The following is a 14,956-nucleotide window of genomic DNA, read 5'->3' as shown; positions in this document are numbered from 1 at the left end:
TGCTTTGCTGCAAATTTACTGCCATGGAGGTTCTTCTAACAATCTAACCCGACTTACGGGTGCTTCCAGCAAGCGTAGAGTTAAGTCGACTTTCGCGGACGGAACTCGGTGCGGAAATGTTTTGAAGGTACAATCATTTGGAGTTACGCGAACTTAGCGGACTTACGTTGGACTTAAGCCGCTACGAGCACTTAGCAAAGTTTTGAAAGTACCTGCCCTGACCGCGTGAGCTGTGCTGAGAACATTGCTGCCACCAGCGGCAGCGATGATCCTCTCAGCGTGTGTACGAGCTCTGAAAACAAACATTTCTGTTCATCTAGACACTATCACTGCGTGAAATATCAAATATTTTGAACGTTATTAATGTGGTTATTAATGTAATGTTAAATTTTTCCAATCATCGTTATTTTTACTGTATCAAATTGACATCCTTCTCAAGCAACTGTTGTCTGTGAGCATGCAAGCGGGGACAATAGTTTTTTGCAATCAAATAATTGCAAATCCCGCGCTAAACAAGTTTATTGCCATGCAATATAACCCATAGAAAAGACCACATCCAGCCACTGCGTGATCGAGATGACAACGAAAACTCAAAGGAGCTAAACGATCACGTATGAAAAACAGACGAATTAGAAAGTAAATGTAAAGCTGTTATGCCGGCCAACATTCCTCATGAGCAGTTCAGAATAAAGAAAAAAAGTAGCGGAGAACCATCAACTGCATCTGCTTTTAGGCTTTGAGTAAATCTTTGGGATCGTGAAAAATGAGGGCAATTGGTGATCGTTGAAGACCGATGATTTTTAGAACAGACAAATGAGTTCTTTCGACGGTACAAACTAGAGGCATTTAAAAATGATTATAAATCGATACCAGCGCGCCTTTTCGTGGCCAAAGGATCGATCGTTGACTACTAATGGATAATAGAAACAACCGAGTATCTTAGAGAGAATCAAGACCATTAAAAAGATGGTTAAATTTAATAATGATGATTTAACAATGCAACGCACCCGTGGCGATGTGATCCTTGTTGCGATTGTTGACTAATAATTGCTAACAGAAACAACTGAGTATCTTAGATAGAGAGATTCGAGACCATTAAAAGATGGTTAAATTTAATAATGATGATATATTAATGCAGCGCACCGGTGGTGATGTGGTCCGTGTTGCGGTGCACCATGTCCGCGATGTGGTACTTGACGCGGCCCACGTAGTGCGCCACGGCGAACTCTGTGTTAGAGAGCCGCGTGATGAGACGACCGTCCGCGCGACTGCCGAGCTTATCTGCACCGAAATGTCGGTACACTCAGAGAAATGAATGGGTCAAATCATACTAACACACTTTCTGCACGTGGCACTGATTTGCTCATTCGCTGCAACAAACTGGGTCAGGATGACCCACTCAAGGGCCGTTTTTAATCACGAGTTTGCCGAGTTTAATCTACCGTGTTTAATTTCAAGTTTACGTATTTAATATCGAGTTTGCCTTGTTTAATCTCGAGTTCACCGATTTTAATCTAGAGTTAACCGTATTTAATCTCGAGTTTAAGTTGTTTATTCTCGAGTTTAGCATGTTTAATCTCAAATTTACCATATTTAATCTTTATATGTAACTCGAGTTCACCGATTTAAATCTTTAATCTCGAATTTAAGTTCTTTAATCTCGAGTTTAGAATGTTTCATCTTCAGTTTACCATGTTTAATGTCAAATTCGCCGTTTTTAATCACGAGATTAACAAGTTCGGTGACCCCAAGAGACCTACCCTGGAGCGACGTTTCCCCAGACGCGTGCTTGGTGCAGTCGTCGAGCAGGTCCAGCAGCCCCACGCGCTTGGCGAGGAACACCTCCAGCAGGTGGCGGTTGTCAGGGAAGCTGAAGCTCTGCGTGCCCGCTACGCCTTCGCTCTCGTAGTCGTTCTCCAATATTGCCATGTTGTTATTTAGCTATTTATTTATTATTTATAGCGTTTAACGTTATTTTAGTGTTGTAACGTTATTTTAGCGCTTAACGTTATTTTAGCGTTTTAACGTTATTCTAGCGTTTAACGTTATTTTAGCGTTTAACGTTGTTATAGCGTTGTAACATTATTTTAGCGTATAACCATTATTTTTAACGTTTTAACGTTATTTTAGCGTTGTAACGTTATTTTAGAGTTTCAACGTTATTATAGCGTTTAACGTTATTTCAGCGTTTAACATTATTTTAGCGATTAAACGTTATTCTCAGCGACTACTCACGTGAACATTGATAGATTTGAAATCATTGCCTACTTATTAGAATTTTTTAATTTTATCAAATATTCTCATTTTCAAAGTTTTCATACATTAATTCCATTACATGGTTAGAATTTTTAATTTAGTATGCTTAATTGTTGCAGCTTTCTTTGTATTTTCTTCTCACTAGCATTCCTAGCTGTGTTCTGTAACCAGTTTCTATTTCTTTCCACTTAAATAATGTAGTCGTGTATATACCTAAGACGAAATTGAACTGAAGATACTCTAAAAGCAATAAACCAAATCTATTCAGGGCGTTATGGTCAAATACTGAACCAAATTATGACTATATTTATAATGAGGTACAACTTTATTTAATCTGTTCTAAACACGCCGTTTCGCTCATGGTTGTTACACGAGCACCACTACTATAAGCCATCACATGATTATACATAACTATCGACATTTATAGGCATATCTTAATAAACAAAAATAATGCTTCACTTTTCCAGCAAAAGTCATTAGTAACCCAACAGAGCAGAAATATAAAAAGTTACAACTTTTTCACTAATGCTGCTCAAGTGCATCAAATTACTTCAGAAGGTTTTGAACAGACTCACCATCTCCCAGGAGAACACGACTTGGTTGTAGTAGAACTGCATTTGTTCATTGAGAACATTCACAAGCAGTTGTTCTAGTCCGTTGTGTTCAGTAGCTTCAAAACCTGCCATGTCCATCACACTTACTGCCAGACGGGGCCCTTTCCTGTCCATATCAAAGTATTATTGCTTACCTTCAAGTCATTTTACGATCAATAATAGTTTATTATATTTCGTACGTTTAACTATATTTCGTACGTTTAAGTAAATTTCGTACGTTTAACTTTACTTTGTTCGTTTAACTATATTTCGTTCGTTCAACTATATTTCGTACGTTTAACTATATTTCGTACGTTTTATTTGTATTTGTGTCAGTGTGCATGGAAGAATAGATGTAAATACAAATATCCTACAAAGGATTCGACGAGTGAAAACTTTTGCCGAGCTCTGCGTTGAGATTCTACGGCGAATGAAACACCGAACAAAGAATTACAACAAAACAAAATAACCTCGGCAATTTCAAATAAAATACATCTTAGAACGAAGTACGATTTCATTTTGTAATTGGTTCCTAACGAAGTAAGATCCGAAAAAATTCACGCAGATTAAAAATTAAAATTTTTGATCATTTCTTAGATAATTCTTGTCATTTTATTTTATAATAATTTTTTAAGAGACCTGTAGGCAGGTTTAGGCGCCATCTTGGCGTTGATGAGCTCCACGACGGTGTCGACGAGCCGCGCGTACAGCGCCTGCACCAGCGCGTCGCGCGCCGCCGACGCCCGCGCGCCTGAACACAATCAGCATAATAACCTTCATTTATATAATGAATATGTTGAATACAATGAACACAATAAATACAATGAATACAATGAAAAACTAGAACATAATGAATACAATTAATACAATGAACACAATAAATACAATTAACACAATGAAAACCATGAACATAATGAATACAATTAACACAATGAATACAATGAACACAATGAATACAATGAATAAAATGAACATAATGAAACTCGTTCAAAGCCACTAACACATTAGAGTGCAGAGTAGATTACATCGAAAATTATCACTCTCAGGACCATTACTATAGATTAAAAAGAGAATAATTACAAAATCGATCAGAATTAAATTTCCAGGGCAATAAGAACAATGACAGCGCAAATATAAATATATTATATAATAATAGCAGACCTGAATGCGCACTGGGGCTGACATCGCCAGTAGGAGAGACCCGACAGCTCTGGCACAGCGCCCATGACAGCTTACGGTGGTCCACCCCGAGCTGGCGAGCAGCTATGCGGGGGGATAAGTTATTGTTACGTTTAACCTCCTGAACATATTGAGGTTGCGAAGGGATACCAGTAGTGATAAGTTACATATGCGATATGTTACATATCAAAGGATCTAAGAGAGGGGGAGTTCACCCTGGAGACCTTCATGAGACAATTGGACGTTTTCCTGAGCACAATCCCAGATCGACCTCCCCTGCAACACTACCAGCGGCGAGAAGCAAGCAACAGCATCGTGCATCAGGTGTTGCTTCAAGAGCGATCTTGTGCCCTAACGCCAGATTTTCTGGCGGTACCTTAAAAGCTTTATTAAGCAGTTTGTCGATCAAGAATGTTGCGCTGGTTTTTGATATTTAAAAAAGTTTTTTTCAAACTCATCTTTGCTTAAATAAAGTTCACGTTGCATACGTGTTAACTGAAGTTTTAATGAACTGAAGCTAAGTGCAATAAAATACCAACCACAGATGCTTTATTCAGATCGGTGTTTTTAACAAGATAGTAGTTCCCTTCCTTTCGGCGCAGAACAATCTGCATAACAACATTGAAAAGTTACGGCAAACATCCGTTGACTCGTGAGATGCATGTTGTACATAATTTTTTCAACGTGTTTAGGATCCAATTCTTAACCTTAAATTTATGAACTATATTTTGCCTATTTCTATTAGTTAACTACATCGTGAAGAGAATTCTCGAAAAATAAATTAAACATTCACTCCACTAATCCCTTCCCAGCAACAAATCATTAAAAAAATATAACTCAGTACTCACTGCAGTGAGTGACAGAGAGCGCATTTTCTCGTCGAAAAAAAACGTGAAGTCACGAACAGACGGACGGACGGACATGACGAGCACAATAGCAGCTTTTTTACATAAATGAGAAAATGCGCTAAAAATGAATTTTGAAATTGCGAAAAAGATTACCTTCTACAACCGGGGCTTGGTCCTCCACCGTGGCCACTTGTGAGTCTCCGAAGCGGACGTTGCCGAGGTGCAGGATGGCGGCCAGGATGTGGTAAGCGGTCGTAATTTCATCCTTAGAGAAACCGATGAGCTGCACAGAAAATTAAATTTACGGGCTTGTTATTTTGCTTGAATAATGGACGATGCATAACGCATTAGAGTTGTTCAGTTGAGCAATACCCTTCACACTAATAGTCTCAGCATGCGCATAGCATGAATATGGTTAAAAAAATTTAAACCTGAATAAAAAATTGCTGGAGCAAATATTAGAAATGTATTGAGATACAAATACAAAGAAAGTATGCGAAATAGAGCGCTTAAAAAATTTAAACCCAAATAAAAAATTGCTGGAGCAAATATTAGAAATGTATTGAGACAAAAATATAAACAAAATAGAGCGCACAAGCAGGGCTTCCTCCATCTGGGCGAGTTTGTGGGCGTTCTGGACTTCGTTGTCGCAGTGATGCGTGGGCAGGAGGGCGTAGCGCCGCCCTACGCTCAGCCCGAACTGCGGCAGACGGGAGCTGAGCGCCAGGCCGTCGTACAGGTAGTACAGCAGGTGCAAGTTGCCGCCTCCGCTGCGTACAAGGATCTTCATTAGCCAGTGTTGCTTGAGTTATCACTTAATCAACAGCGGCCTTCAGAACTGAGTAACAATGCACTGTTAGAAAAAAAAACGTGAAAAAACTGTTCTACTGGCGTTTAAGTGGCCGGTTGCCCCGTGAAAATAAACTGTTTAGCCGTTTTTATCAGATATTTTACGGATTTCTAGTGTTAAATTAGAATAAAAACGGCGACACGAAGTTTCTTTTCACGTGCCGACCGGCCACTGAAACGCCGGTTATACCGTTAACGCTAATTTTTCTAACAGTTTGTACAGTGAGCAGTGAATGTTGGTCGAGAGGATCTAGAGCGTATGTCAGAGTAGAATAACAGTGTTCGGTGAGCAGAGAATGTGCCGTTCATCAGTATGAGCAACTGTTCAGTCTTGAGTAAAAATGTTCATTTATCTCTGAATCCCTGTGTATGAATAACACCTCCATAAATGCGTCCCACTATAAAAAAAATCGTTTAAAAGTAATTCTAGTTAGTGTTCCATGCCTGGGCACAATAGTAATTAACTCCATGCCTGGGCGCAATAGTAATTAACTCCATGCCTGGGCACATTAGTAATCAACTCCATGCCTGGGCACATTAGTAATCAACTCCATGCCTGGGCACATTAGTGAGGCGCAGTTTGTCCAGGCAGCTGAGTGCCACATGTAAGCCACAGAGCTTGCCGGAGCTGCTGAAGAGCAAGTCAAAGTGGCGCGTGTGGCGCGTGGCGCTGGCGTTGAGCTCAGTTGTGGCGTTGCCCATGGCGTCCAGAATAGTCACTACGCCATAAATCTTCTTAGCGAGCGTTTCTTGATGTTGCTGCTTGAAAAAGATAATTCAAGAAACGTAAGATTATCGGCTACATAACTCGTAAGTGGAAGCCGTGTTTTTAGCGGTTTNTAAATTCATTTATAAAAATATAGAAACATTTTTTAAAAAATGAAACTACATTTTGGAGGTTGTTATTCCATTATTCCTTGAAAAAAAGTATCCCAAAATACGCTGACATCGTAGGTATAATGAATAAAGTGAGATTAAGACCATTCGTTCACTAGAACACAACTAATATTTAAATGCAATTATTAATTAATTATAAGTTATTATTTAAGTATTAATTAAGTTAATTACTAATTAAGCAGTCTCACCGCCCCGATGTAGCACAGATGCTCGATGACTTTCAGGAACGAGAAGGACTTGCCGGCGCCAGACTCTCCCGTCAGAAGAATGGTTTGATTTTGCCTGCATCACCAAACAAAATAAAAGGAGGAGGAATTTGGTACCGTGAAATTGTTCCTAAAAAAATGAATCCGAAATCATCTCTCTACGAGAATTTATTGGTCAAACATGAAGTTGAACATCTCATGAACAGCTGATATCTCGTGACGCAAATATAGCTGTAGCGCCTAAACGACAACCAATTTATTGAAAAAATGGCAACCTTCACCAGTTAAGTCGTTACGATTCCTATTAAAATATCAACACTCTACAAATTTTCGCAAAAGCCAGTTATTTAATAATAATAATAGCGGTTTCAGCGTTTAGTAGGCAGTAGGCCGGTTGCCGATTCTTAACATCGCAGAACATTCACAGCATTTTGCGGTCTCGAACTCGCAACTCACTGCTCTAATTCTTAACCGCCCGGCCTCCTCGCCGATTCTGACCAGAAACTGGCGCACAGAGCTGGGATCGAACCCGCGCCTCTCTGCTCCAATCTTGGTACTCTGAACTGTAACCACTGGGCCACCCTGCATCAGTGTTTATGCAAGAGAGTAGAATCAGTCTCGTACTTGTGCTGGCGACTCATATAGGAAGAAGCCTAGGCGGTCCCAAAAATTTGTTATGATGGTGCATGAGGTGCTGTCATCACCCCATCATACCTGTGGTGCTGTCATCACCCCATCATACCTGTGGTGCATGAGGTCCTGATGAGCTTTGTCAGCCACGGCGAAGATGTGCGGCGCGTTGTCGCAGCGAGCGCGACGCAGGAACTGCTTGTGAGTCTGCATAGACACGAGTTTGCGTCACATTAATACGTATAAGCAGCTTAACACTTCATGAAAATTGGTTATTTGGCAACGAAGATGGAAAAGTGAATCATTGCTAGCTGTAGGCATGGGCTTTAGGCATGGTTAGAGACTAGGTTTGTCGAATAAATCGCACATACACTATGAAAAATTCCGAGCGAATTTATACACACAACATTGTGTAAAATTCGCAATGAATTTTATACAGGCAATAATGATAAAATTTACAATGAATTTATACACGCAATATTGTGTGAAATTCACAATGAATTCTATACACGCAATCATGTGTAAAATTAACTCTCATTTACAACCCTCAGCACGACGCTAAGTAGACCGCTAGGCCAGCACTGTGCAGCACACTCACCAGTTCATCGTAGGCGTGTTTGACGGCGTTGGTGTTGACTCACCAGTTCATCGTAGGCGTGTTTGACGGCGTTGGTGTTGACTCACCGGTTCATCGTAGGCGTGTTTGACGGCGTTGGTGTTAACGGCGATCAGGACGTCGGCGAGCCACGTGTACAGCTGTCCTCTCTGCCACCGCTCCTCCAGCGCCTCTACCACAATCTGATCAAACATCCGTACATATCAGGAATATAAACAATAATTAAATCGTAGGGAAATGACAACAAGATTCAACAATTATAATCTGCCATCGAGGCCATCATCAAGCAAAATAAGCCTGGCAGTTAAGATACTCGAGAAACTGCTATACCAATCAAGACGTGCAGGTACATACATTTTATGGGAGACGCATTTCGGATTATCAATTATAATTTTGAACACATAAAATTGATATGACCAATAAAAAATTTGGCACCAGAATTTTGCAGCATTGCGCATGCAAAATTTCGTTAATACAAAATAGTTCTGAATATTAGGTAAACTTGAACACCATTGCAGGTATGACAACTACTACAGGTATCACTGATACATACGCGCTCGTTGTACTCGTCGAGCGCCGCGAGATCCTCGACGATGAGCTGTTCGCTGCGGCCGTCGCGCTCTCGCTGGTCACAGTTAAGAGTGTTATTTTTTACGTTGGGATTACACATTAAATTAAAGTAATAACAGGGTTCGCGCGTTAAAAAATTTAACCCGCTATCAATAGAATATTTTTTTCCTTTATTTTGGACACAATGGTGCATATCGGAAAACTATTATAGTAAAATTTGAGTAGGTACTTATCTCTTCGCGTATACTTCGATTAAAGTTTTTAAATTACCATTAATTCGACCAAGATATCAGTTAATAAAGAGCTTTGTGAAAGAAAGATGACAAATTGGAATTATCCTATTATTCTCATGAACCGAAACTTTTTTACCATAAAAAGATGTTTATACCGATACTTATGTCATCTAACATGTATTTAAACATTCACAATGACCAACCATGTTTTCAACAAGTTCGATTATTACTGTTTATGTCATCTTTCAATATTGCTTTGCAACCACTGAACACGGAGTTTTGTCATCTCCCAGCCAACTATAATTCATTAGAATTCCTTATGAAAATTTAAACATTTTTGTACGTCTTGTAGAATTCTTGTCTTATAAGAAGATTCTTGTCTTGTAAAAAGATTCTTGTCTTGTAAAAAGATTCTTGTCTTGTAAAAAGATTCTTGTCTTATAAAAAGATTCTTGTCTTGTAAAAAGATTCTTATCTTGTAATTTTTGTATCTAAGATTCTACCACAATGACTTTTGTAACAATAGTGTACGAAGCATTTCACCACTCAACACATCATCATCAATGATTGTGTTGAATGCAGCACCAGACCTTGATGAAGCCCCGACGTGTGATGGCCTGAGGTGCGTGCGTGGGACCACAGGGCGTGGCTCTGTCGGGGCCACTCGCCCCCAGCACGCAGATCTCCACGAGCCGCGACTTCATCTGTATAATATGCAGTTTATTGTATAAAATAATTGTTATAACAACTGAATAAATTAGATGTTCCTTACACTTCTTTCATCATATTTTAAAATAATTGATATAATAACTGAATATAGTAGTAGATGATCTTACATCTTCTTTCATTTCTATCATATTTAAAGCTGCCGTTTAAATCTTTAAACTTCTTTAATCATATTTAACGCTGATGTTTAAATTTTGTTCGAATTATGAGATAAATATTATTATTTTTTAGATCTCGCATGAGTTCTACTTTTTTACTTTTTTAAATCGCAGCCTAATACCTAAGTTCAGTAATTGAAAATTAGCGTGAGAATATAACATTCATTCATAAATAATTAAAAAATTAAGAATAGTCCAATACGGGGATCCCACCGACTATCAACAAACTTTTCCGTATAACTGCGTCCCAGTAATAGTTTATTAATCCAGTTTATTTATAGCCAGGATTCGTTGGATGACTGAAGCATCGCATTGACAAAAACTTACAGGAGTGTCATCTTCCCCAACAGCTGGGGACAGGAAGGGGTGCTCCAGTAACTCCTCCATGTGGGGACGGTGGTCGGGGTTTTTCACCAGACATCTGAGATCGGGAAATGAAAATACAATAAAACTCAATAGCAATAGAATAAAATATATCAATGAATAACCCGATACACAGCCATAGTAAAAAATCAGTAAGAATTTCATATCACCGTCATAACCTAGGAAAAAACCTAAGAAAAAAAAACTAAGAAAAAACCTAGGGAAAACCTAGGAAAAAAAACTAATAAAAAACTAGGAAAAAAACTATAAAAGTCTAATTGAGGAGAACGTTGCAAACAAATCTTACGGTGTATAAAGCAGTTGTCTAAATGGGTATGCATGACTCACTCGGCCACAAAGTCCCTAAAATTCGAGGACCAGTCGAGAGGTCGCCGGTGTGAGGGAGGAGGGTTGTGGGCGATGTGGAAGAGGGCGCGTACAGAGGGCAGGGACGCGAGGGGCGGCGTGCCCTCGCACATCTCCAGTGCCGTGATGCCTGACAGATGCATTCTATTTTACTTTCAAAAATAAAAGCCTTTAATTTTATTTTTATAAAATAATAGCCTTTTATTTCATTTTTATAAAATAAAAGCCTTTTATTTCATTTTTAGTGATGACTTTTATCCATTTTATAAAATAAAAGCCTTTTATTTTATTTTTATAAAATAAAAGCCTTTTATTTCATTTTTATTTTTAGTGATAACTTTTATCCGTTCTTATAAAATAAAAGCCTTTTATTTCATTTTCATTTTTAGTGATGACTTTTATCCATTTTTATAAAATAAAAGCCTTTTATTTATTTTAATTTCTAGTGATGACTTCTATCCGTTTTGATGCGCTTGGATAAACGTGTAATTTGATAGCCGTAGTAATTTTTTATGGAACGATAACTGCAACAATGTTAAAAGATTTGATGACTGTGTCTAATTGTGCCAGTCTTGTCTGTCTGACTCCGCCTTCCTTTCCCGCATGCTATTTCTTTAAAATGTTATTTCGGATAGAGCTACACATTATTATAGGAATATTAATAAATATTTTTTGGAAGTACTAGAGAATGTACCTTTCTCTTAAGATTGAATGCCTACTTTAGTAGTTTATTACAGCTTTAATTATAAAATAAATAGAAAAACAAGCTCTGCATTTTTAGCGAAAACGAGCAGCCCTCGAGATTGGATACCGTCACCGTATCCGTATAAATAAAATAGTCAGCCATTTCACGACACCACTTAAAGTTGCAAAGACTTGATCAAGACACAGAGTAACACTTGCTATTTCCCTTGTAAAATATTTAAACAAAAATTATACTAAAATTAAAAATTCGGAGCTGAGGCAGATTAAAAGAATGAAGTGCTTGACATGGCGATATAAAATCACGGCGATTATACAGCTGTGTGTTGGAGCCACTGTCTGATACTTGTTCTTATTAACATCTTATCAAGTTTGATTTAAAAAGAACTTTCCGCCGAAGATATAACAACATTAGGGACACTTATCGATTTTCCAGCATCACACCGCACAAAAATATTATTACAAAGCACAAAAAAAACAATTGCTTCCATATTATTCCAAATGAGAAGTAATCAATGCGATGACATACCGAGGCTCCATACATCACAGCGCGTAACACACATTTGTTACAATAAGTTAATTGCCCAAAAACATCATAGAAAATAAAAATTAATAATCCCAATTGCTTACCAAGGTTCCATACATCACAGCGCGTAACACACACTTGTTACAATAACTTAATGGCCCAAAACATCATACAAAATAAAAATTAATCAACATAATTGCTTACCAAGGCTCCATACATCACAGCGCGTAACACACATTTATTACAATAAGTTAATTGCCCAAAAACATCATAGAAAATAAAAAACAATCATCACAATTGCTTACCAAGACTCCAGACATCACAGCGGAGGTCGTAGTCGTAGGGCTTGTCGCTCCTGCAGGCGATGACCTCAGGCGCCACCCAGCACACAGAGCCCACGCAAGTGCTGCGGCGGGAGAGGGTGCTGTCTAGGTAACCCACCTGGCCTGTACAGGCGACGACTCCATCATTAGAAAATATTACTTCTCCTCAAAAAATAGATGTAAATAAATTCTTCGAAAACTTGCTATTAATTTGTTTATACAATTGAATATTAGTTTCTTTAATGTGTTCAATAATCGAATATATTATTGTATTATTATAAATTAGCGCCATTTGATTTAAAACAAATTGGTTATTAACAGATCAAATTTACTAATGTTCACAGGTTTGGCCCAAATTTCTATTAGTGAAAACGAAATGCAGTTCATACACCACGCGAGTAATAAAGCTGAAAGAGCAAACACTGGAATTTATCGTGAAGGAAAGTTGAACTCCAGTTTTCAAATTTAATCAGAGATTGACATGTTCAAAAAGTCTGCGGATATTACAACTAACATTTAGTTATCTCCATGGTCACAAAAATTAAATATATATTAAGATGAATCGCTCACTATCTCTATGTATAGATTTAAATATGAGTAAAGCCAGCTGAATAAATTTCGGAGCAGGAAACATTCAGCATGAAAACATTCATGACATTATGGAAAAACATCTATATAGTTATTTAAATTGGGATCTGCAAGAACGGCAAATACGGAGCATTTTAAACCGAACGACTCGAAACCTTACCTTAGACTTCAAAACTACAAATATAAATACCAATATATTGAACAATTTCCATATGTACGAATAATAAAAAATTAACTGTGAAGAACTGGATCGTCAATAAACGCACCGAAATCACAGATTTTTATGACCCCGGTCTCGGTGATGAGGAGATTATCACACTTAACGTCCCGGTGAACGCTGTGCTTGCTGTACATGTAGCACAGGCCCTGTGTGCAATAATAAAGACGTTACTATAATTACGGTGGAATTAAAATATGACGAAGTGTATGTCAATGAAGTTAAAATTAAGAAGCCAAATAACATTTAAATATGTATAAATTTAAGTTTATTCTTGGCAAACCGAATCTAAGTCAGGCACGAAATGAACTTCAACATGAATTTTTCACAGCTAATGCACACAAAAAATTTGCCTTCCTTTATAAAACGATAATAATAAAAACTAATTGAAAAGTCGTCAATAATATTGTATGTTTTGATATGCAATTTAATGAGTAACAAGCGAGCCTTAACATGCCTTGACAGCGGCGGCCAGGACGTAGGCTATCACGTCTTCTGGCAGCTTCTGGCAGCGACGCTGGCAACGTCTGCTCAGCTCTCCTACACTGCCGAGTTGTGCCAGCTGCACGTAAATATGAAGCTTGTCTAATTATTCTACTTAGTTAGTCATATAGATAATGAGTTATATTTTTCTAAAGACAAGCTTCTGAGTAAATATGGCTCAATTTTATCTTCAACGTCGTTCGTTACCTGCAATTCAATAGATAACAAATACGATTTCTTCGGAAATTCATTTCAGAGCCAACTTCAATGTCAGAATCAATAATTTATCATAAGTTAGGATAAACATTTGTATTTCTTTCAGCCAGTGCAGGATAGGACATATATAAAATAACTAATTAACGATGGCTGAATTACTCATCGTTCATGTTAATAGCGAATTTATTATTCGAACAAATTCGTGCGAGAGCTCATACCTTCATGGCGAACTTTCGGCCAGTGCATGATAGGATATATACAAAAAACTCATTAACGATGGCTGAATTCCTCATCGTTCATGTTAATAGCGAATTTATTATTCGAGCAAATTCGTGCGATGTCTACCCACACGTCTACACCAGCCCCTGGTCTACCCACACGTCTACACCAGCCCCTGGTCTACCCACACTTCCAGCGGTCCGTGGCCTCGTAGACCGCCCCATAGGCGCCCTCAGCTAGCAGACCCTCCAGCATGAACTTCTCGGCAGGGTCTGGCAGGGCGCTCAGCTCGAGCACGTCGCTCAAGCCGTCGTACTCCATTCCGGCGACTGCCGTGGCCTAATATTAGGCCGCGAACATATAATGATGTTCATTAGTCATTAATTACCGTATAATGATATTCATTGAAGCGGATGTAATGATTGAACATAACAAAATATTAATATACATTTTGGATCGGCCTACCTGTAAATTTTGTAAAAATTGAGTGACAAATGAAATAAATGTAGTATAAACTTTATATAAAAACAGACAACGTGCACGTTAGCAAACTTGGGGACAGCTTCAAAAGTTAACGAATTCACGGTATTTTTTTTTAAACTGCAATTCTAGTCATTGCCCATGAAAATATTTCGAAAGGCTAAATATGTACCAGAAAATAATTCTCACCGAATTAGTAGATCAACGTTGGTGACGTATCCAATTCGGCGCTCTCCTTCAACACGCTCGCCAGATAAATCCCTTTGCAAGGAACGATTGACTTACTAAATCACAGCATATTAACATCCCAGCACAATTTTGAGGCGCCAACAATTGCGTTCTCAAGAATTTTGAGCATAATTCTACTCCTCGTAAGTGGTCTTTTAATTTGAGGCACTACGGGTCGTTTATAAATGTCTTTTTGTTAGGTTGTCTATTTAAATGACATCACTGCGTCAATAACAAGGTTGTCCTGCCTACAGGAAGAAGCCTAGTTCCTGCGAAGAGCGACGCGCTGTCTTACAGGTCGGCCGCGATCGCAACTGCGCGAGAGCGACGGCGACAGAGGCAGCCGTAAGCGGCTTACGAGGAAGCTCTACAAAAGCTTCAGCTGCAACAAGGCTTCCTACTCTGAGATGTACGAGGTTTGGCTCAGTGGCCCATCGAAAAGACCGATAAAAGTATCAATGTCTTCACTCGCCCTCCCATTCTC

General features: G+C 38.5%; 1 protein-coding gene across 1 annotated transcript; it reads right to left on the bottom strand.

Moving 5' to 3' along the window:
- Positions 1 to 212: 212 nt before the first annotated feature.
- Positions 213 to 14,093, bottom strand: LOC108674773 (neither inactivation nor afterpotential protein C; the record flags this gene model as incomplete). Its single annotated transcript, XM_018162749.2, has 20 exons — positions 13,949 to 14,093; positions 13,304 to 13,391; positions 12,896 to 12,995; positions 12,024 to 12,164; positions 10,473 to 10,620; positions 10,089 to 10,182; positions 9,468 to 9,581; positions 8,628 to 8,699; positions 8,143 to 8,256; positions 7,571 to 7,665; positions 6,811 to 6,904; positions 6,282 to 6,484; positions 5,472 to 5,646; positions 5,030 to 5,159; positions 4,011 to 4,112; positions 3,489 to 3,600; positions 2,832 to 2,976; positions 1,761 to 1,914; positions 1,144 to 1,281; positions 213 to 292 (listed from the first exon to the last, which is right to left on the bottom strand). Coding segments are annotated over exons 1-20 (2,436 nt in total), but the record flags the coding sequence as incomplete, so codon positions are not given.
- Positions 14,094 to 14,956: the final 863 nt, after the last annotated feature.

The sequence above is a fragment of the Hyalella azteca genome, unplaced genomic scaffold (genome assembly GCF_000764305.2).
Source record: "Hyalella azteca isolate HAZT.00-mixed unplaced genomic scaffold, Hazt_2.0.2 contig11184, whole genome shotgun sequence".
NCBI classification, from domain to species: domain Eukaryota; kingdom Metazoa; phylum Arthropoda; class Malacostraca; order Amphipoda; family Hyalellidae; genus Hyalella; species Hyalella azteca.
Note: the sequence above shows the minus strand (reverse complement) of the source record. Positions and strands in the feature narration are given on the sequence as shown.